Source organism: Numida meleagris, chromosome 12 (assembly GCF_002078875.1).
Source record: "Numida meleagris isolate 19003 breed g44 Domestic line chromosome 12, NumMel1.0, whole genome shotgun sequence".
Classification (NCBI taxonomy): domain Eukaryota; kingdom Metazoa; phylum Chordata; class Aves; order Galliformes; family Numididae; genus Numida; species Numida meleagris.
The window spans coordinates 3,880,586-3,904,881 of NC_034420.1; the positions used below are offsets into that span (position 1 = coordinate 3,880,586).

The 24,296-nt window shown below is 39.2% G+C and overlaps 1 protein-coding gene across 3 annotated transcripts in view; it reads left to right on the forward strand.

Annotated features, from left to right (window-relative positions):
• The window catches only part of SLIT3 (slit guidance ligand 3), a 536,914-nt gene that overhangs the window by 377,487 nt on the left and 135,131 nt on the right, over positions 1 to 24,296 (forward strand). For all 3 annotated transcript variants that reach the window (XM_021410240.1, XM_021410241.1, XM_021410242.1), the window contains 3 exons: positions 2,569 to 2,640; positions 7,625 to 7,696; positions 17,625 to 17,696. In XM_021410240.1, coding sequence (XP_021265915.1) covers positions 2,569 to 2,640; positions 7,625 to 7,696; positions 17,625 to 17,696 — 216 coding nt within the window. The remainder of the gene's footprint in view (positions 1 to 2,568; positions 2,641 to 7,624; positions 7,697 to 17,624; positions 17,697 to 24,296) is intronic.

The following is a 24,296-nucleotide window of genomic DNA, read 5'->3' on the forward strand; positions in this document are numbered from 1 at the left end:
ATTTCCCGTTATCTCATGGTTAATGTTGGTTTATAATTAAGCCTTCATCACCCTGAAATTGCCAACACCCCTTCAGGCAAACCTACTGTTTTTTAGAGGTTGTTAATCCCGTACTGGCCTTCAAGTGTCATTTATGAGCTCAGACAGCTCAGAGTATTAATGTATTAAAAAAACATTTTGCTGTTTTAATTGTATAACTGCACTTTCAGCTAATGCATTTCAGTCTATAACGTACATTTACGAAAAATCAAACTGAAGTCAGGCTAATATTTCATCCTTCTTAAATACCTGTTTGTTTAATGCTTCACTTTATGCTTCAAGTTCAGCTGCATTTTGTTCCCAAGTTGGAATCCACCTGAGCACAGGGCTGGTGAGAGGCTCAGCCTGCGGTACCACTTGTTGCTCCTGTGCAAACACCTGCAAACCGCAGTCGCAGTGCACCAAGCAGAAACACCATGCATAGTCTCTAGTCCTTCTCTGACAAAGAGCATTGCATGAAATGCAGTAGGAAAATGTAAGGTGATAAGGTGGCAGTGTAGCAGCAGATGACAGCAGCCTTGTTCATCTACTTGGCCACGCGCTGCCAATGTTCTAGGAAAGGGCGAAGCAGGTAGCACTGTGGAACAGCCCTTCTGTATTCCTCTCCGCCTTCTCTAGAAATTGGTCGTATCACTCAAAGTCTGAGCCTACTCCAGTTTTGACGCTTTTTTTTTTTGCCCTTTCTGGTGTTATTTTGTGTGGATTTACACTTCTGAGTGACTGAAATGTCCTTGGAATTTTAAGCAGGTATGAATGGGGCCATATTTCCCTCCCGGCAGCGTGCTCGGGTCGTGCCATAAGGACAGCTCTGCGCCTGTGTGCAGCGTGCACGGCCCATTCCCATCCATAGAGCAAGGGGCTGGGCAAGCAGGCCCTCCTTTGTTCCCACAAGTGTCTGCTTAGAAACACTTGGGCGGGGTTACCGAACTGGCAAGCTGCCGAAAAGCCTTTATGGGAAGAGTGTGCCGCTAATTCCGGTGACCAACACCCAACAATAGCAGTGTGCTCAGCATAAAGCAGTCTGCATCCCACGGTGGGCTTGCCAGAAACGATGCCCGTTATATTCAGAGCTACTGGAAGGGAAATCTCAGGTGCAAATCTGAGATTTCACAAAATGCAAATCAAGAAACAAGGAAGGGAATTAACGATGCAAATCACGAAACAAGGAAGGGAATTAACTCCGATCACAGCCTTTAAAACAGAAAAGAAAAGAAAAAGGTCTGTGCAAATTGGCTGTACAAATATCACAATGTTCATGACTTAAATAGCTTCTCAGAGCGTAATCAAGCTGGCAAAATACTGTGTTTTCGAGGGAACTGGTTTTTAGCCTGTTGAAAGCACAGATCAACAGAAGGAATCGCTGCGTGGTAGAGGGCTGATGGGCTGTACCCCTTTTCTTTCCACCCTTCCACAGTTCTTAAAAACCATCGGTTGCTTCTCCCTGTATCTCATTTTACCTCTGTTCAAGATTTCTGCTATTATAACTGTTTATCACATTTTTGGAAAAAAAATACACAACTTTTGAGTAATAAGTAAGAGCTGGGTAAAATCAAATTTTGCTTTCTATTCCTGCTATAATTGCGTGATTTTAACTGCCATGGACTTTTGGATTTGTTGTCTGGAGGGTCTTGTTTTGCATTTATAATTGAGATGCATATTTAGGGTTCAAATGAGGAGAAGACAGTCCTTTCTTGCAGGTATTTGGGGATCTTGCTTCTGAAAGTGCTTCTGTGAAGGCACAGAAATGAATCATCTTAATGGTTTCTGCATGCAGTATCTTAAAAGCATCTACAAGCATTTATGGTACTTTATAAAGAATGCTTCTTTCAAAACAGATCCCAGAAATGAAAACAGCAGCATTTTCACTTAGTCTGGACCATATTTTAAAACAATTTTGATATTTGTTAGTGAAAATTGGAACGTATAGTCCTTTTTCCTGTTTTAAATAGATTCCCCCCAAGAAAAAAAAAAGAAAAAAAGTTAAAAATCTGAATTTATATTGCAGTGGTTTCCACATGGTTCTGCAGTAGTATTGTTAATGCAAGTGATGGATCAGGGGCAGAACTTCAGCATGTTCCCACAGATTGTTGCTCCAGAGTCACTCTGCTGGTATAAATCTGCTCATTGAGCTGTCACAAAATAGCATCACTGTCAGTTTGGTTACCTGCTATTTGCAGTGAGGGAAAGCATCTGTATTTTCTACCTTAAATTTGACTAAGTGGTAATGCAGTATACCTAGGGTTTTTTTAAAGTAATTCCATGTGCTTTAAAGATGCAATTTCTACAGCTTCTATTTTTTTTTTATATACAGACTTAATGCAATCAATGAGATGAATTTCTTTTCTAAGAAATGTTATTTCCTCAGTGTTTTTTCCACTTAGGACTTTCAAAAGAAAAATCTATTTCACATACACAACTATTTTATAGAGGTTTATATTTGTGCAAAAAAAAAAAAAAGTTTTAATGTTTAATGTTATTCCTGTCCTGTAATTGTGTATATAACATGTATATTACTTTCTTTGTTTTCAGCCGTTTGGAACAAAACCTCATCAAAATCATTCCCCCCGGAGCTTTTACGCAGTACAAGAAACTTAAGAGAATGTAAGTCTTAATAATAAGGCCAACATGCAAGAGCAATCTTGAATCTTCTAGCTTCAAGTTCTGCAGCTTTATTTTAGAAACATATTGGCAATTTCTATGTTGAAATCACTGGGGGTTGCACAAATCATCTCTTCGTAGGGTGTGCAACAACAGAATTTGATTTAGGTTGACTACCAGTGCGTGAAATCCTTTATAATGCTTAAATTCACTTTCAAAGGATGTGAGCTAATTAGTTAGTCTGTTCAAACAAATCTGCTTACTCAGAAAAGTTTTTAAATTCTATATTTTTCTCTTACTCATTCTGATTTTTGTTCACGACATTTCATTGTGTTGGCCCCTGTTACAGCAGGAGTACGTGTTCTTGTAGAGTAGTTAGGAATATTTATATTGCATTCAATTGCTTGATTGTTTACAGGAAAACAAACCTAGCTGAGCTCATTTTCTCAATTTCTCAATCACTGCTAGATATGCAGACAATTCCTTCCTGATTAGCTCTTGTGTTGTCTCTGTGGATTTAAAAATAAATTTTAAAAAGTTTGATTTGTTGCAGCAATGCAGATAAGCTGGACGGTTCCCCAGTCTGTCTTGCTTTTTGTTTTTAAGTGATGTATGAGAGACATTGTGACAGCAGAACAATGGTAAAACACGTTACTGCTGCTTTACCATCCTATCAAGATGTTGATGGGTACCACTGGACCAGAAGTTGTCCAGACTTTGTATTTAGTGCTAAGACTGCTTAAAAACGGTAACTTTTACAGTTGTTGTTTTCCAATGTGTACAATACTTTCTGGAATTAAGAAACTGTCAGCTCACTTGACAAAGTGCTCCTGAATCATCAGAATGCTAATGCTTTTGGAAACTGAAATGTGCTGTACCATTGGATTTGAGAGTGAAATTACTGTTTGCCGGTCCAGAGTTATCAAGTTCCTAAAGCTGAAGAGCTGTAAATATGGATCTTAATATTTAACTGGTCAAATAATCAATCTTAGAGTCTCTATTCTTCTGTCTCACTTTCAATATAGCCATATGTATTTTTAAAGAAGTACTGTATTAGATAGCGAGATAGTAATTTCATTGAAAAATGACAGATCCCTTTTCAGTGACCTAACTTGTAACTTTTTCATTATTAAAGTCACTAGTTGAGTTCTTTCCGAGGTATAACTAATTTTAGGTTTTGGTGATGTTTTACTATCCTTTCATTTTTCGTGATTGAGAACTGATATGAGACTTGACAAAAAAGTTCTTTAACTTGACTAACTGCTCCAACCCAATGTGGCAGTCATTATGTGAAATGATTAGTATTAGAATTTCAGAGCAGAATTCCATTAGCAAGTTGTGTTAACAGCTTTCTGGAGTATTAGTGGCATCATCACTGAGATGTGAACTCATATAATGAGTTATCCTTCCAAATGATCTGTATCAAAGCTTAGTTAACATGTGAGTGTTTTTTGGAAGATGTTGGGATAGTTAGGCTGCAGAATGTCCCATCATGAACATGATAATTTGAAACTTGGTTATCAACCTGTCTCCTTACAAAAGTTTTTTTGCTACTGGACAGTGAGGCTTTAGACCAGGAATTATTGTTACATGAAGTTTAAAGAAATTTTGTCCAATGATTTGAAGAGGTAGTTGACATTATCTTTTCTGTTTGCAAAAATCCCAGCCTTATTAACACAAAAACATGCCTTGGTCAAGAAATTATCTCTTAAAAGACAAGAGGTGTCCATTCTTTCCCATTAAGGTAATACCAAGACATTCCCGATAACACTGAAGTCTCCGTCCTTTCTTAATTCCACTGTCATCTCAATGCGTGCTGTAATTAACAGCATGAAGATTATTGATTTTGTTAATTGATGCCCTACCCTGGGTACAAATGAAGGACTTCATTATTCTTCTCATTATAGATATTACAAATAATATTTTGATAAAGCTCAAGAGATAGTATTAGCACAATATCATGAATCATATTATTTTGTTCTGCTCCTTCTGGTGGGTACATATGGTAGAATGCTAAAGATACAGACTGCTCATTTGCAGTGCTCTCAGTATTTTGATTGTTTACTATTTCCTGCAAGATGATGCTATTTCCTTTTCTTAAATAATTAGATGATTGGCACTGTTTTTTAGGTAGGAGCCACTTTAATCTTTAAATGACTTAATATCAGTAGGTTGAGGTGATAACAAGATGTCTGTGTATTAGTTCAACTTTATATTTGTATCTAGCTGCATTTAGTTATTTAGAATGTCTCTTCAAGAGCTTCCAGTGTGGCAGTGTTTGGTTTTTGGCAAAAGAGCTTGAAATGCTTTGGGTGACCTAGAATTCTCATAATTACCCACATTTTATCAAACAATAGATTATGTTAAGCTAAATGTATATACTTCAGAAGGCAGATTGGACACTTGTAGGATTCAAATATGCAGTTGAATTGTATCATCCAGAATGATGGTTCCTCTGATTTGTGGGAGAATGTTACAACTCACTGGTCTCTGCTCGATCATTCAGGGGCTCCAGAAGAGTATAGAAGGGCTTTAATGAAGTACATCCTGTTCATTTCAAGGGAAAGTAGAAGTTATCACTGCATGAAGTGATAACTTCACCTATTCATGCCTTTTTGAATATATGTATGTATCAACATAAACATAGCACAACATGTTGTGCTAATATCATTCTTTAACTTCTAGCCTAACAGTACCTATGTTTATGGCATTTCCTTACATTATGTCTTTGCATTTCTGAGGCTTTTAATAGACAAGTTTGTAGTATAAGGCTGAGTTAAGTACACAGAAACACATTGAAAGATGTGAATGTACCTCTTCAGCTCTAGTGCTTGGGCTAGATGTTTTCAAATGTTTTCAAATGTGTCATGTTTTCAAATTCATTTTACTATATCTCAGCAGAAAACACACTGGGATTTCACATTGTTCTCAGTAGCTCTGTGATGTTGATAATTCTGTTAAGCAGCTTTTAAAAACCAACCCGCACATGACATGAATTTTTACTGAGTACTCTTGTCAAATGAGGATAGTCCACTTGAAATGTTAGAGATTTTCGGGTAATCTCTAATAATGCTAGTCAATGAAGAGAATGTTCATTCAGTAATAGTTTTGCATTTGGCTGCATCTAAAAATAAATGTTTTGTTTCTAAACCTTTTACAGTAAAGACATTTAAGCCAATGTCTTTGCTATACAGTCATATGTTGCATATACTGTGACTCACAGGTACCCTTTATTCCCTACTGCAAAATCATCAGCAGTTTGTGTATCTAACTGGTAACTGGGCACTGCCACCCTCCAAGGTGTGTTAAGCAACCCTATGAAAGAAGACAGTCTCTGCTGTGCTGTCAGAGCTGCAGGGAAATGTGTGTGTGGTGACTAATGTATTCCCTGCCTGGGTGGAATCCTGAAAAGTTTATTTTATTTCCAGCCAAAGAGCCACAGTTCCACTGAGTGACTCAGCAATACCCTAACTATGGAAATGAGCCCTATGAGACCTAAATTGTCTTAACAGGTTAGAGCAACCCTTATCTCTTTGTCTTGATGTAAATCAAGCGCAAAATAAGATGATCTTATCGGACAGCAGCAGACCATAGGAAGAGAGCAAAAGTACAATGACATATTAGAATCCCTTTGTCTCAGTCAAATCAGAAGGAGATGGAGCCTCCTCTTCCAACAGCAGTAGATCTTGGGCTCTAATGGAAAGGAAATAATGTGTCTAATTATCTTCTAATGCTGATTGTAGTGCATCTGCATGAAGTGGTAAGTTTCATCGCTCAGCATGGCATTTATACACGTTCAGGCACCATTCGTTACATACTCATTAGCATCTGGACGTGGGGAGAGAGAAAGGATTGAAATGCTGAAATGTAGCTAGTCAGTAAAATAGTGCTGAAATACTCGTTTCCAAAACTTGATGCCCCTTTTCAGATTCTTTGTTCAGCAAGCTGGTGATTTCATTTCATTGTGGTAAATCCTACTGTGATCCCCATTAAACAGCACAAATTCATACCAGACTTGTGCTTGTGAACTATGAGACAAAAAGCAGCAAATACTAGAGATTTCAAAGACGATGTATAAGTAAATATACCTCTTTTCACTGTCACAAATTTGACTGCTGTGAGTTGAATTTGGTGCAGGAAAAGTCCTACCTCACAAGAATTTTGTCACCCTAAGAATTACCGATATTGTTAGGGGTAAGCTGAGATTAACCCTTAGCGTAATTTCCTAGGCTTTTGATGGGAATTTATTTTAACTATACTACATGTTTCTGGTATATTCATCTTTACACACCAGTTACCACAAAGTTTCTTTATGAAGCCAATTGTTGTCTTGCTACTTTAGAAGTTGTTCCCCCAGTGCCTACACTGCGCAGACAACATTAATCCCATCACCTTCATTAACATGTGTCCTGACAGCACTTTCCATTCACCTCAGAACACCTCCTCACTTAGTATCTGTGATTTCACTTAAAATCAAAATGTGGTCTTCTATGCCATTATTAAGTTACCCTTCCATGCCAACATTTAAACAAACAAGCAATCTTTGAACTTTGGCACAGACTGCTCCTTGTGTTTGAGGGAAACCTTGCAAAGAGTCACAGTGCCACCTCTACTATTAAAAGTTCTTAAGAGGTTTTATCATCCGTTTTTATTCAGTGGACCACTTTGCTGTTGTTACTGTTAAAAGCTTTTCATAAAACTCTTTGTTTAGGTATCCATGACATGATAGGCCTTGCCTACAGGAGAGCTGCAGTGTGTTGATGTTTCAGCCTGTTGTACAACTGATGTTTTTTGATCATTCCTGGAATTTGCCTGTCTGTGTCCCTGCATAGTATTTAATTTCTCTGAGGTAGTATCATGTTTTAATTGCACTTTTGTATCAAGTATCTTCTTCCAAAACACTACAGTCATGTAAATATCCAAGCTAAAATATTTTCATCCAATTCCAGTTTACAAATATTCTTTTAATCTTCCCTTCTTTTTCCAGAGACATCAGCAAGAATCAAATATCTGACATTGCACCTGATGCATTCAGAGGCTTGAAATCTCTCATTTCTTTGTAAGTAGAAAACAGAACTGAATTATTATTTGAGGAGAGTATGTATGTAAGAGAAATGATAATGTGCTGTCTGGGAGAACTTGTCTTTCTGTGTGCAAGTGCCAGCTTGCATGAAGCATCTAATCTTTTGTAAAGGAAAAATTGATCATGAAGGCGAGGAGGTCACAAAGGCTGGGAGAAGGAACCGTTTACACATCTCTAAGAAGTGTATTTATTTATTTATTATAGTTGGACACCTCCAAAGTTATATACGTGTTCACTTCTTCAAAGGCCGTGCATTAGTTCTTCCACTGTACATGTGTACCTGCAGGCTAACCCATACCCTCAACTCGCCATGGCACCCAAAAGCCATCGCAGCTTAAATGTTCTTGATGGTATTAATCAGGGTAGATTAGGGGCCAATACTTCCATACCGAAGTTCTGTATTGTACAAAACTCAGATCTGCACTTTTGTGGGTTTTTTTTTTCTGTGTTTTATTTTTGTTGTAGTTTTTTCAAACTAGCTAGGGAAGAACCTGAGTTCCTAACTAAAATTTCACATTTCTTAGCTGTAATTACTGCATTGTTAAGCTGGAAAGGGACTAAAATACTGCTTTATTCAGAAGCTAAAATGAAGGTAGGATTCTTGAGAAGCACTCATTTCTCTTTATAGAACACAGAAACTGTTTGTAAGACCAAGCTGAATTCCAGTGCAGTGATATTTCAACCTAACTATTCACCTCACTGTTAAAACAATGAAACTTTTTGTTGGTAAAAGAGAGTAATACAAGTTCGGAAGCTGCACATGGAGAATGAACTAGAACAGAGTACTGGAAAGAAATCTGAGTTGAGGCAAGAGAATAAGCTCAACTGTGCCAATATTTGCTTGCATTAAAGACAGCTTAGAAACCTTTAATTCATTAATATTCGTGTCATATAGCTTGATTTTTAAGGCTGTAGCTTATTCCGAAAAGCTGCCATAGTTGTATTCTCTGAATGCTGGGTAATTCTAACAACATATAAAATTTGTTTTCTAGATCTAATATTAGAAGGCTATTCAGTACAAAATTTGTGTTGCAAGGAAATTTTGAGGCAGAATGCAGAAGGATGGGTGTTTCATTGTGCCCTGAATCCAGCTGGGAAAATGCCAGAAATATATATTAAGTGTTGCTTGCCTTTGTTGCATAGTTAGAGTACGGTTATTCATCCTATTGTGGAAATGGCCAAATCCCTCAGTGCTGTCTGGAAATGATTCACTAAGAGAATGATATTTACTGAACACTACAGTTCTGGCATCACGTGATACTGCTGATGCTGCAGTGCTACATCTTTCTGGTCTTGACAAAGCTGGCTCAGAGTAAACTGGGCAGGCAAGACGCTTCCACTTGGGCTCGCTTCCCAACTCAGAAACGTTTCAGATTTAGCTACAAATAATTCAGATACCCCCCAGGAGTGGGAGGTGCGGGACAGAACGTGCTGGATTGGATAGAGTCGAAATGAGAATATAAACAGGGCAGGAAGTTCTAGTGTTATGACTTGCACAAAGAAGCAAGTGGGATGGCCTTGTATTCTCTGTCCAGTCACTCAAAACTGCGTTCAGTAAATAAGGCCAAACTGGCTTAAGTATGTTTATATCCAAGTGGATAGAATAATTATTGAGGTAATACTAGGAGATTACATGCCGACTTCATGCTTGCCACTGGTTCTGCTTTCTTTTGAAAGGCTTTACTCTAGCTGTTCATTGCAGGTAGGTCTTACAGATGTTTTCCCAGTGGCTGACAGACAAGAGGTAGTTTAGTTCCCTTCTCTTTCACCCAGACCTCTGGCAGGTTCTTCTCTCCTGGTCATTCCTCTTGTTGTTTTCTGAACTGTAGATATCTTTCTGGAGGCAAGTAATCTGCTGCTCCACTGATGGGCAGAATCTGGGCTTCTCTGTCTTAGTCTTTCTCCGAACTTGAGGGTGTAGTTTTATTTTCATCTGATCTCTGCTGTAGCCACCAGTTCAGTTTTGTCAACCACAAGAAGTACAAGAGCAAGAGCAGATGACTCCTTTGAAGTGCCAGCCCTCCCTGTGAAAATGCCAAAGGGGAAAGAAGAGGGATGTAGAAATGAAGTGAGGCAGTTTGCTAACTAGCGTTTCCTCTTTTAAGTGGCTGGTTTTGTGCCTGAGGCCCCAGTAACCTTAGTCAGCTGCATGCCCTAAAGGAGCACTGCTCTGCATACAATGCTTCTGCTCAGAAACTTTTTTATTTTTTGTATATATAAGACAGCTGTGATTGGTGGCATACATTTTAATGAGACACCGTTGAGGTTTAATCCATACACAAAGCAGCTGGATTTTTCAGCTTGCTGAGTTAAAGCAGTAGTAAAGGAGGGGGAAATATTAATGCACAAGTGAAAGTAACCAACTTTGTTTCCATTAAAAATGAAGTACTGCTGTACTTCCTAAAATCAATGCTTTATTTTCTCTCTGCATCATTCCCATTTTTAGCTCCTCCCTTTACTCCCAGATTGCATGCAATTGCAGTGCTCCCTATGGGTCCAAGAGAGTGAAAGTGCTTATCTGGAAGACAGCCAACACTGTTAGTCTAGCTGGCTAGTGGAGACCTATGTATAGTGAATTGCTGCTCTACTTTCTTCTGAAGTTAACTTAGGTTAGTGTTTCCAGGCAGAACTGTTTCTAAGAGTATTCTGCCTACTAGGTAGAGATGGAAGAAAAAAATGTGCATTATAGTTTTAAAACACAGGAATGTTTCTTACATTATTAGAAGTGATTTCCTCTAAAAATACTTAGAACTTAAATCTTTTAAAAGTGCTTAGTGACCCACATTCTAGCAGATCATAAGTTTTTCTTTTAAATCCATGTATTTTCTCTATCAGGAAATCCATCAATGGGAGTCAAACAGGTCACAAAATGTTAACATTCCGAAAAAGCCATTTCTACCCTGTATTTTCTCTGCACTTAGCTAAAGAAAGGCAAGCTTGCTCTCGTAGGCATTCAGGACCTCTCCATTCCATGCACAAAGGACAAAAAATTATTTTCTCCACGTCCATTTTTCAGTCGGGTTTTGTTCCCTTTATATGTACAACAGCTCTGTGGTATAAGGATTTTCTTTTCCATTTTTCTTCTCAGCAGCATTTGAGGATGTCGTTTTTTTATTTCTCCTTTAAGAACATTTTTGGTTCTTCCCAGAGTTTTCTTACTTTTCCTTCTCCCTGCTGTGGCACGTGCAGGCTGGGCTCTGTGAGTAACTGGTCACCTGTGAGTTCATTCTGCGGACTGAATTCTATTACAGTGTCTGAAGTTCTCTTTCAATATTTAGGCACTGCGATTTGCGTCCCTAGCATATTTTTGGTAGGGACTAAACTTTAATTCTCTTTCTGGACAAAATCAAAAACAGAAGAAGGTCTAAACTCCAATGAAGTCTAGTTTTGAGTGAACAGGCCTGTGGAGTGCTGGCTGTAATGGCTGTTGTTGAGGATGGAGGGTGTTACAGGTCAAAATATGGAAAAAAGTGTCTTTAGTTTTAAAGACGCTACTGTGGGATTTGGGAAGAAAAAGTTATGTTGCATGACTTCTGTGGTAGCCGTTAGACGAATATCCTGTTTGTCAGTACCAAAGTCTCCCCTCCTGAAAAGCTGAAACTGTTTTTGCATCTCAAAGTGAAGATATGAGAATACATTGAAGGCTGTGAGCTGTAGCGATACTGTGGTGTTTGGGACCGTGTGAAATATCCAAGATGAGAAACAAATAAGTGGTTAAAAAGAGTATGCAGCACAGATGGGAGTGAGCTGTGGTAATGCAGCCACAGCTTTGGTGTTCTGGGACATGGGGTCTTGCTATTTAATACTCCTTTCCATAGACGCTTGATAGCAAATAGTACACTTGCACTGAGAAGCACGGCAGAATTGGTCAATCACAAAAGAATGCAGTATCTTAATTTTAAGCAAAAGTTTGAGAAATGCCCTGTCTGTATTGTCTTGTAAATACAAGTTACATAGATAGAATTCCATTCTGTTGGAGTTGAAGTAGTTAATAACTCAGTGCAGATCATGGAGCTGAGTTATGAACAGTTTCATGTTTCAAGATTGCTGCATGTACTTTCTGAAGTAAATTAATTTTTCATTTAATCAACTCAAAATCAGTTTGTAATATCGGCAAGAGGATTGTTTCAGCATTTGTTTATTGTTAATAGCATCAAAGATAAATGTTATTCTCAGGGTCAGTAAACCTCCCACAAGAGTACATTTGGAAGGCCATATCCAAACTCTGGGGAGTGTTTTTCAAGCTGCGAATGAATGAATTTCAGATTACTGCAGAGAGTGAGTTCCTTTGCTTTCGTTCATGAACCGAATTAAGCCTGTAGACAATTGAAAAGCTTAGGCCAGCCTGGGCACAAAGACGAGGGACCGCTTAGATTGTGACACAGCAGCCCCGTTCTGAGCATCACCTCCTGGCTGATGTATGCGGTGTCATTCCCGGTGATTTGAAATCGGCAATAAAGCACTGTCTATTGCAATAACTGCCAAACTTACTTTAAGGTAACAAATTGCTTTGGATAGTTTTACTGTGATTTATTTAGCCCAACTTGTTATGAAGAAATATGAAATAGAGCATGGAAAAAAAAAATCATGTCTAAGTTTCTATCAGTTATTAGGAATTTATTGCTGGTTTTACTCTATCAATTCCTTCTCTTTTGAAAACTTGAATTCTTATTGAGCCTGTGCCATTGTATGCAGCTTGGGAAATATAATTCTTCCTAGCAAGAATTGTTTTCACAGTCTGAAGGAAAGTTAAAAGCATTTTGAGGACTGAAAAAGACATTGCGTAAAGTGAAAATCTGACACTTCAGTAAGAATGTCTGAGCCAAGCCAAAATAAAGGAACAGTTAGCTGGAAACCAGATGGCCTAGAATGAGGGATTCTGTCTTAGGCTTTCATACCCCAAAACAGCTCCAAGTCAAATTCCAGGGAAAAATCTCAGGATTCTGGGGTCTGACTTACCAAGTAGCTATGTTGCAACTGCACTTCCAAGTAAAATATGCCAAAGAACTGTAAAATAAGGACAACACAGCAATTTCTGTTTCAGGCACTTAGAAGAAGGTATGGTAAACTTCAGTGCATGTGAAAGGCAACGTGTTTGTAGAGTCTGCAAATTCCTTAATTTTAAAATTGTCCAGGAGGTCAGAATGTCTTGAGACTGTGAACGATCACTGAGGCTTTCGCGTTTCAAGACCGTATGGCTCTTCCATGCCTAGATACTTTCTCACTAAGATGATACACTTGTTGCTAGGCATGAGACAGTGCTCCCAGTGCATCTGCCTTTGTCTGATGCTTCCCAGACTTTCAGATGAAGCTATGCAGTGACTGCTTAATCTTTAACTACTTAGAACATCAGTTGGATTAATCTGCAAAATTTGAAGTTTAAATGTAACCAGTAATTGTTTATTTGGAAATTAATATTATCTTGGAATAGATGCACTTTATATTGGCATATAAAAATGCAATACCAGAATCAGGCTGAATAATTATAATGGCTTGTTATGTCTTTACATGTTTATGTCATTTCCTACTGCAGATTTGTAATAATGTATAAAGGGGAATGGGTGAGGTTTTGTAAAACGCAGTAGGTGTTGTACTTGGTTTCTGAGGAAACATGCATCTGCCATCACAATTTCCTACCAAATCTTAATCTCTTCTCTTCTTCCCTGATATAAAACATGAACTCTTTGTCCAGCTGCAGCTGAAATTGATGTGGAGGAGCTGTCAGAGATGATGAACTCCCACAAACTCCATCCAAGTAGGTTGCTGAGGGAGGAAAAGTATTAGTGTACTGCTAGGGGAAAGCTGGGCATGTTAGGGCACTACAAAATCCACATAGGAACTCAAGCATCATAAGTGACCTTACGTACAGAACTGCACATTTTAATTTAATGAGGGGTGAAATAAAGGTTTACAAGTTATTCCTTTTCCCAGTTCCAATTGAAAGCAACTAGTTGAGCCGGAAAAAAAAAATGTCCTATTTTTAGAGCACGTTTTCTGAAAAGCTGAATATACCTGGATTTTCAGCAAGCACTCCCTCTTCAGCAAAATAGGGTGCTTCTTCTAGGGATCTGCTCCAATGCCTGCAGTCAGCCAGGGGCTGTGCTTTACATGCAGTGTCCTTCCCAATGTTAGGAAGGTTGATGGCAGCCCCAAAACTGCTGCAGGTTGTGAGCCAATCCACCAGGTGCTTTTGAAGAATAGCAGCTTGTGGTTCATGGCCATGCTGGAAGCATTTAGCTGTGAACTGACACGCTCATGGCTCTTCATGCTGCTGAGAATGCAGCCCCTCCTGGCTCAGCCGCACCTATGCCATAGCAGGAACCTGCTGGTGGTAGAAAAGCCACATGTGAAAAACTGGGAAATGTTTGCTTGAATTAAAAATACCGTGAGCGATCCCTCACTCTAGGCATTCTGGTATGAGCTGTACTTGTGTGTGGAAAACACAAGAATAACCTTTATGCACTGAGAAGTCTGGCGTATTGACACATCTTTGTGACTCTTTTCTCCCTTCACACTGGTTTCCATCATTGTAATGGAGACTCTCATGTGTAGTGAGAAAAGGAAGAAAGGAACCCTAAGAAAGACTGCTCTCTCCATTTATTTTGGCTCAGTCTCTATTTAATACTTCCACAATTAGCATTGTGAATAGAGATCAGAGTATAGCAGGCTTTTTATCCCAAAGCATGCATCATGTTTAGGGTATTATCTTCTCCACCTGAAAGTAAATGACATTTGTCAGACCAATGCTTAATTTGGTCTCCCACCAAAGTTGAGGAGCAAATGAACAATCAGGAGCACTGAACAAGCGTTTTAGTAATTATTTTAACATTCTAATAAAAGTCATTTTGATTCACTGAATTGTCTGCTGGCAGCAGTTACTAAGCTGTTTTTGGTACGTATCAACGTTATGATTTAATAAAACATATTTTAGGTCTGAATTTCAGATGCTAGGGGATAGAAGGAGGGTTATGTTCCTATGCCAGGCTTGCACAGTAGCTGGTAAACCTACGTGTCCTGCAAAATATAACCAAAATACAAGAGGGATGCAAGTGAAAATGCATTTTCAGATCTCATAATACCATAGGTAAAGGTCTAAAATTTGTAGTCTGCTAAAATTTAGTAGAAGCATTGGAGATGTAAATGAAGTTGAATGGCAGGCTATTTCCTACTATATGGCCTTTTCCTTATTTCCCTTATTGTTTTGTTTGGAGTTTCGTTTTTTGCTCTCCTCTTCTACCTCCACCCTTCCCAAAGCTGCTGTCCAAAAACACTGCAGAGCTCTGAGGAGAGTAGAAGTTCCTGTGCTTTCTGTTAGAGCAAATGGAAATAAGTAACTCCAGAGCTGAAATGCGAGGTCTGATTGTGCATCTCCACTCCCCTCCGCTCCGCTTCTTTCTGTAGGACCGTTTGACTTCAGCTCTGGCATGGCAGGCAGACAATGGCATTAGCTAATTTGGCTCTGTGTATTGCTGAACATGAATATGAATTCGAGACAAGTGCCTGAGCTCTCATACTGACTTTTGTTTAGCTGTTAATTTGTTCGAATGCTAATCTGCCAGAAGCACATAAGCCCAATTAGGTTTGAAAATTCTTATTTTCCTTTCATGGCTTCTGAAATTGAAGCTTTGTTTTGTTTTAGAGATGATTTTAATGAGTTTTATTTTGTTCAAAATAATAAAGAAGCTGTATAAACACATGCAAGGTTTCAAATTCAGTGGAACACAGCATTATGACCACCTGACTTTTAAATAAGTAAAAGAAAAATTACTCTAACCAGAGTTGTTGTTTGGTATTTGCATTTAGTAGTACCACAACTAACAACAATACTAGCTGCAAATACTGAGATTTCTCTAGGGCTTTATTTTACATGAGTTTTTACTGCTTCTACAGCCAAAATAACCCTTAGTCTGGAATGGATATATTTTTTTCTTTTTGTCCACAGGCATTTGTAAGGCTTGGCTTCTGAACTCTTTCTTCCATTCTGTAGCATTATGCATTGCTGATCAGCATTGGTTATCCTGCTGCTTCACAAAGATAAGATGATAATCTCGCCTCAGAAAGCTTATCATCAAAACTTTGTATGTAGATGATGCACTTGCAAAAAAATATACTGTTTGCTAGATTCTGTAGACATTTACTTCATATTTTGACTTCTAAAGAATGATTTGCAAATGAAATTCGGGAAAAAATAGGAAAAAAAAATAGTGGGCATTCATTACTCACAAAAAATCAGTGTAACAGCACATTAAAAGCCAGCTTCTTGATTCTGCAGTAGGCAAATAGAAATTATTGGACTACATGATCTTAGTGGTTCTTTCCAACCTTAATGATTCTATGATTTGTTTAGAGGAAATACAATGCTATGATCATTAATTCCTTGAGTGGAAGTTCAGTTCCTTCTAAACTACAAAAGTCATGACAAATGAAGTTGCAAGTTTAGAATTTCATATCTACGCTGTATTATTAGTTGTATTATTTTATTTATATGCATTTTATTTAGGCTCAGAAATGAGCTGATCTAGGAACTCTCCCACAGAGTTGATATGCTTCCAGTGACTGATGAAGAGTAAATTGAAGCGGCCATACTCTGGGAAGGCCAGAGAGTATTGTAAATGGCCTGTCATGCTGAGTGTTTGTTTTTCAGCGTGTTCAACACACCATAATATTTTAAATGTTGAAAGACAGGGTAATCCAGGATTTGAGCCAGCATCCAAGCCTCACATGGCTGTTTGATTCATTGCTTGCATGTTGTTGCACATGAAAAAGTTTGGGAATGAACCGTTTCAGTGACACGAGCAGCAGAGCTTTGGCATGAACCGGTTTATAACCATTTACTATGTCCAATGGAGTGCCCACCAATAACATAAATCTTGTTTTCTCCAATTTGATGTCTACTAAAATGGTCAAGTAAGGGGTAAAATTTCCAGAGGCAGCCTAGACCTCTTCCCTCTTCCCGTGACTCAGTGAACTTGCAGCTCCCATTCTGGTTTGGGCAAATTTTATCAACTTAGAGAAACTGCTTGAGAAAGTGCTTTGAAGAAGTTTGAAATTCAGATGTTCCTGTTTTATGTGATTTTGTTTGATCCCTATGTAGCACATTTTATTGTAACAGTGGTTTTGACTGTTTTTCTTTCAGTTCAATTTCTGATGATAATATGTCTTCAATTTTTCAATACAAAAGGAAATATTTGGAATATTAAAGTGAATCGTAAATATGAGACAGTATATAGTTGAAGAAATGAAAGATTATACAGTGCCTTTTACTTGTGTTATTTAATCTTCATTGTTTTCTTTTAAACCTAAACTATACCTAAATTACATTTGAGTTTCCAAAATATATGACTATTCCCAGTTCAGGCTGTTCCTTTATTTATTATTTTTGTATATGTTAGCTAGTTGAAATTGTAATAGCAGCTGGTGAAGCCATAACATTTTATCCAGTGATGCCTGTGTCAGATTTCTTGCCAATTATTATATCTGAAGAGAGCCAGTTACGTGAAATTTTATCTGCAACTAGCTTCTGCTTCTTGGCTTTTAAATTCACTATCACTGAACAGAATTCTAGGTTTTTGATTCCTGCAGTCTGCTCTTCAGTGGTTAAAATACGTCTTAAAAGGGTGAAAAAAAAACCTTGACAGAATGAAAAATATTTTAGATACAATTTTTGGATAATGTCCAGTTTCTACATTAGAAATGCTTTCCAACACCAGACGAAGCCTGAATCATAACGACTCATTTGATACCATGTGCTCTCTGAAAAGAAAATGAGATCTGTAGTTAAATGAAATGCCCACAGATCCTGGGCATGGTACACAAGATCAATAAAGATGATAATGCAGAGATGTGGGAGGACACTAAACTGGTCTGTTATTTAAGATTTATTTTGCCTTCCCGTATCTTTCAGAGTGCTCTATGGAAACAAGATCACAGAGATTCCCCAGGGCCTTTTTGATGATCTCGTGTCTCTGCAGCTGCTGTAAGTATGATCTTTTCCTCTTCTTTACTTTACAGACTAACTAGATTTACTAATTTTTCAGCTGCTGACATTAATATAATCACCTTTTCCACTGAAAACTCACTGGGATGTGCTAGTCTATTGTTTCTGTGACAGGCAAAAGGGAGGTAAGGATTGAAAAAAGAAAGGTAAGATGCCAACAGTTTTATAGCACAGCGCAAGTCACAGATTATAATAGACACAGAAGATTTAAATGTGGGGAGGAAATGAGAGACGCGGCAAAGTCCAAGAAAGGAAATTTGGTCAGTGGCTGATGTGAGGGTGGAGGTGCCATCTGATTGTTTTTATGCTCTTAGCATTTGTGGTTGAATGTCTAGATCCTTCAGGGCTACTGTGTTGCAAGTACCTGCACATGCAAGCAAAACTGCATATGAAAGACCTTATTGTTACCAGCCATGCTCAGTATTTTATTCTTATTACACCAAGTGTGGCTTAGATGTAAGAGAAATCATTTCAGACTCAATTGTATATTCAAGTATTTTATGCCAGGTGTGATTTAATACATTGTCATAATCAGGGATATAACATGTACTCGTCAGTATTTATTAATGTGGCATAAAGAATTTCCTAAGCCAAATGTGAAATTCCGAATTGCTCACACTCGTCTCCATAATCACACTGGAACCCATAACTCTTTCAGAGGGAACTCAGCTGCTATTGCAGCCAGTCAGTAGAGGGAGCAGAAGAGAAGTGAGTTTAACTTATATTCCTAACATTCTGAGTATCATCGTGAATAATGCTCTCAGAGAAGGTGATACATGAAACTGGCTTGTGATTCTGGCTTACATCACATGTTCCCCCACCACCCTCAAATATTAAATGTCATAAAGTGTAAAATAAAAGCCATAGCATTTAGATATGTCTTTCTGACTTAACATTACCAGAAATGAAAAATCTGAATTTTCATTATTACTCTTTAATGTGTGCCATTCTGACTGTGGTCTTTGATGCAGCCATATGCTGTATGAAAACAAACATAGATTTAGTTTATAAATTCATGAGCAAAGCCAAAGCGCTAAAATGTAAAATTATTTAAATTGTTCTATTTGTTACACAGAGGACTATTGTGATGTGTCTTTCAGCCGTAAGATTTTATTTGCAGACACGGGCCACCTTATTCTAGAGAAAGACAAGCAAGAGCACATGTGGTTTGGTTGTGGCAAACCCTTGAGCTTGGTGGCAAGCTGTCCATCTTCTCCTGCAGACAGCCAATTATTTTGTCTCGGCCTTTTGCACATACTTTTTCTGGCATCTCCCTCCTTCTTTCCTGACCCATATCTCACTAGTTTGTTGGTACTGCAGTGCCTTCATGACCAGCCTCTGCACTAGGAGAAGACTGCATATCTGGGAGGGAGATAGTTTAACAGGCATGAGAACAGTAAGCGTGAAAGCGTTCAGAAGATGTGAATTGGGGTGCTGGTATATCTGGTGTGTTTGTTGCTGTTAAATTTGCATTGTGTTTGGTACAGTGGAGATGCTGCGGGCAAAAGAAAAGCTGAAAGTTTATTCATTGTTTTGAGCTCGGTGAAAGACACTATTAAAAAAATCTAAGTCTGATAAAACTCTTCTGGTTTCCCCCCATTCAGAAGTGTATTATCATTACAAGTTTGAAGTGATACGCAATTGCTCTTTCTAAGCCAGGACACTGTACAGATGAAATTTCTTGCAGTAGAAAAGATCACCCAACTCATAGCTCACATGTTGGCCTATGTGGATCTTCAGCTTTTGAATAAAGCATTAAACACCTTTCGGCTGCTTTATGCTACAGTCACTGTGTGCATGTAGAGCAGTCCTTCAATGAGTTGCATATCTAAGCCCAGGTGCAGTAATTTTCCTGTGTGCATTAATGGAAGTTACGCCTTTTTGTTACAGGGACAAAATCTATATGCCAGACAACAGGGAACAATGCTTTAATCATTTGAATGTTAGTAAGTAAGCCTTGAGAAGTTGCTTTCTTTATGGGACTCTCAGAGCGCTGTGGCTCTTGAGGCTCTGGGGGACTTCTGAAAGTATTTGTATGTGAAGGAGCAGTTGGCAAGGAGAACATTGAGTGCTCATGCACACTTTTCTGATCACGGCCTTGGAGCAACTATTATGGGATTGCTTGTACTACTTTAATGGACACTTAAACAGCATTTGCTGGTTTTAGGCTTGCTGTTCAACAGTTTGAAAAGTGCTCCATGGTTAGATCTAATTTAGTGTTCAGTGGTCTCTAGATTGGATTTCTTCCTATTAGTCTGGGGACATACTGATAAGAAGGCTCTGATTAAAGTATCCTGGTAGCCAGTGTAATTTCCTCAGCATAAGCTGGAACATTTTTGAAAATATATTGGTCTTATGGTAAGGAAGTACACACTCAGTAAATGGGAGTGGTGGTAGGTCCTGTGCAAAACTGTTGAGATTTTAATTAGAAGGAAACAAATGACGTTTGCAGAGCAGATAATATTGTTATTTACTGTTCTGGATAAGACTCATCAGGGTTTTTCAGAAATGTCACTGTGTTTCTGTTTTAAGTATACTGTCACTCTATAAGTATACTCTCAATCCTTAGCTGAGGCAGAATTGTTTTTTGCAAGTACTCTACATCTTCAGGCAGTGCCACTGTTGTCAGAAACATTACAGCTGGGTAAAGTAATACTCAGCTCAGCAGGACAGCATCTTAAACTATCCTGTCCTTGGTGTATGGGAAATGAGGAATTTGGAACATGTTCTAGATGACCCAGATAACATTAGAATTCTGTATTTCTGTCACACAAAACAGAGTAAGTCAATAACATATTTAGCAGGAAAGTAACCAGGCACAGCTAGATCTTTTTTTATTTCTTCTTATTATTTAAATTTTACTCCTGTTGGGTTAATTTAAATGCTGTTTCTGAAGTATTCATTATTAGCTATCTTACTTAAATAGTTAGCATTCTCTCGTAACTAATCACATGATTGGATTTGTTAAATTACTGATTTCACAAATCCTATATTTTCCTAAACATGCAACTTTAACCAACGCAGCAGCAAAGGTTATTGTGCAAGTCCAACTATACATCTGTATTGTGGAACAGAAGCTTTTCTTGGACCATGTCATTTTCTTTGTCCTGTTTCAAGTTTCCAGGAGGGAGGATTCTAGAAAGCTCCCGCAGCCTGACCCTCATACGTTCTTCTTTTCAGCAATCTGGATCAAGTGCCTTCTGAGAATCTTAAGTCAAATAGGATTTCAGAGACCGGTACTTTTTTCCAGAAGTGGGGACAGCTGCAATCTGATTTTTTTTTTATAGTAAACTGCAACTTACATTTCATTGAGGTAATAATCAGTCCAAGCTGTGGAACAACGCATGCTTAGTTATCCTTGTTTGTGTAACTGGCAATTGAATGCCGGAAGAGTGGAAAGGATTTCAGCTTAAGGTGGAAGTTTTCAAGTAACTGCTAGCTGTTGGCAATTTGAATGTCTGTCCAGGAGGCCTTAAACTAATCTTAGTCTGACTAGAAACTGGAATACATTTGAATGTCCTTCTCACCTGTCTTTCAACTTTCCTGGAATGTGGACGGGCTCTTTCATGAGCCCTTGTGCTTGCCAAGCTGTCTGCCAGTCACTGCACAGGGGGCACAACAAAACACTGTGCAGCTCTTTCCTTTTCAGCAGCCCTGTGACAGATAAACTTGACAGTTGCTCTGCTTGCTCCCAAATGAGTGAACGTGCAGAGCCAGACGGCAGTGAAACAGAGTCAAGTGGCTCAAGGCAGTGAGCCGTGGATAATGGGCACCAAGTTTATTAACCACTATTTTTCATACCTAAGTAATATGCTTTCCTCTCTGCAACCATATTAAAACAAACATTCTGAAGGTCTTTTTATTAGTTATACATTTTATGCTACTGAGTGCTCTGCTTCCTGGAACCAAAAGTTATAAAATCTCTCCTGTTTAAAGAGATTATATAGCAGAATAAAATAAGAGGATGAAATCTCATTTTTCAAACGTCTGGCCAGTATCGGTTTTCAGTAAATCCTTTTTTCTTGAGAAAATTTAATTTGCATTGTCACTAGTTATACAAGCGCTCAGGTGTTTTGATCCTTCATCTCATGGTTAAGATCCCCATGGGTTGCTGGACAAGCTTTGCAAGCAAGAGGGAATCCCTCTCGTCGATTTTGTTTTGATGTTGCTTCAAGTAGATATATTCCTGGTGTATATACACATTGATGCAGCATTTGCAGGACAACCAGGGGATCAGGCCCAGCCAGCATGGGTTTGTGAAGGGCAGGTCCTGCTTGACCAACCTGATTTCCTTCTATGATCGAGTGACCCGCCTGGTGGATGAGGGAAAGGCTGTTGATGTGGTCTACCTAGACTTCAGCAAAGCCTTCAACACTGTCTCCCACAGTATTCTCCTGGAGAAACTGGCAGCTTGTGGCTTGGACAGGTACACTCTGTGCTGGGTAAGGAGCTGGCTGGACGGCTGGGCCCAGAGGGTGGTGGTGAATGGAGTTAAATCCAGCTGGTGACCGGTCACGGGTGGTGTTCCCCAGGTGTCAGTGCTGGGGCCTGTCCTCTTCAATATCTTTACTGATGACCTGGATGAGGGCATTGAGAGCACCCTCAGTAAGTTTGCAGACAACACCAAGCTGGCAGGAAGTGTCGATCTGCCTGGGGGAAGCAAGGCCCTACAGAGAGATCTGGACAGGCTGGATCTCTGGGCTGAAGCCAATGGGATGAGATTCAACTAGACCAAGTGCTGGGTCCTGCACTTTGGCCACAACAACCCCAGGCAATGCTATAGGTTTGGGGCAGAGTGGCTGGAAGACTGTGTAGAGGAAATGGGACCTGGGGGTATTGGTCGATGCTTGGCTGAGCATGAGCCAGCAGTGTGCCCAGGTGGCCAAGAAGGCCAATGGCATCCTGGCTGGTATCAGAAATAGTGTTGCCAGGAGGAGTAGGGAAGTCATTCTCCCTCTGTACTCAGTCCTGGTGAGGCCGCACCTCCAGTACTGTGTCCAGTTTTGGGCCCCTCACTGCAAAAAAGACACTGAGGCCCTGGAGCGTGTTCAGAGGAGGGCGAAGAAGCTGGTGAGGGGTCTGGAGCACAGGCCTTATGAGGAGCGGCTGAGGGAGCTGGGATTGTTCAGTCTGGAGAAGAGGAGGCTCAGGGGAGACCTCATCGCTCTCTATAACTACCTGAAGGGAGGTTGGAGTGAGCTGGGGGTCGGCCTCTTCTCTCTTGTAACTAGTGACAGGACGAGGGGGAATGGCCTCAAGTTGTGCCAGGGGAGATTTAGGCTGGACATCAGGAAATACTACTTTTCTGGAAGAGTGGTCAGGTGCTGGAATGGGCTGCCCAGGGAGGTGGGGGAGTCACCATCCCTGGAGGTGTTCAAGAAACATTGAGATATAGCGTTGAGAGACATGGTTTAGTGGGGTTATTGGTGGTAGGTGGATGGTTGGACTGGATGATCTTGTAGGTCTTTTCCAACCTAGCTACCTTCCAGTCTATTCTATGATTCTATGAAAGCAGAGGTTTGTGGTGATGCCTGGGGTTTGACATATTAACTGATAAAATAAAATCAAAAGTGATGAAAAATTAGACTTCCAGATCTGATCATCTAACCTGGATTAAAACTGGGACTAGATCTCATCTTGACAACTGTGACTGACCATTATGGGAAGCTGTGTGTGTGCTGTTAGAATCTGCCACTATCAGGCTTCCCAAAACTCAACCGGTCAGATTTTCTTCGAGTTACTCTCCTTCTTAACGCACTTTTTATGCTGTTTCTCCGTGGGTAAGTTGTGCGATATTTGGTAATGTCTTAGTTTTTCCAGTGAAGTTGCTTGGAAATTAGCTCCATGGTAAATTTGCCAAGTCTGAAGTACTTGTATTGAAGTGTAATTGTAAAGTGAATCCCAGTACTTACGAGCTTAAAATAGGATCCACAATCTACCAAATATTTATTGCACACTTTTGGAGCTTGTTAAAAGCTCAAAGAAAATCCAGTTAAGCACAAATCCATACAAAGTATTAAAAAAGAAAAAAAAGTACTCTAAAGAATGTACATCAATTCCAGTATTTTGTATTGTATACATTACATTGCTGTATACATAAGTATCATTAAACAGTGATGCAAACACCACTTGAATGCCGGAATAAAGATTCGACAGTTTTCCATTTCCAAGTATCTTTCTCCTCATAGCAATCTTCTGTGTTGTTTAATAAGGGATGTTTAAAATCTTGTTCTGTGGAGCTCTTCATTTTTCTCATGGAGAAGAGAGAACAGGAATGAAATGAGAACAACTGACTAGATAGAGGTAGGGGAAAACATTTTTGCAATGGCGAGCCAAGCAATGGAGCTGGCTGCCCAGAGAAGCTGTGCAGCTTCTGTCCCTGAAGGTTTTAAAGACCGTGCTGCATAGAACTGTGGGCAAACAGGCCTCACCTCACAGCTCACCCTGCTTTGGGCAGTCTGACAGGATAGGAAACCTCTTTAGCTTCCTGCCATCGTGAATTATCCTGTGAGCCAAGACAAGAATTATTTCTCAAATAAAGCAAGTGTCTGTTAAAGGCCTCTACACTGACCCTGCTTT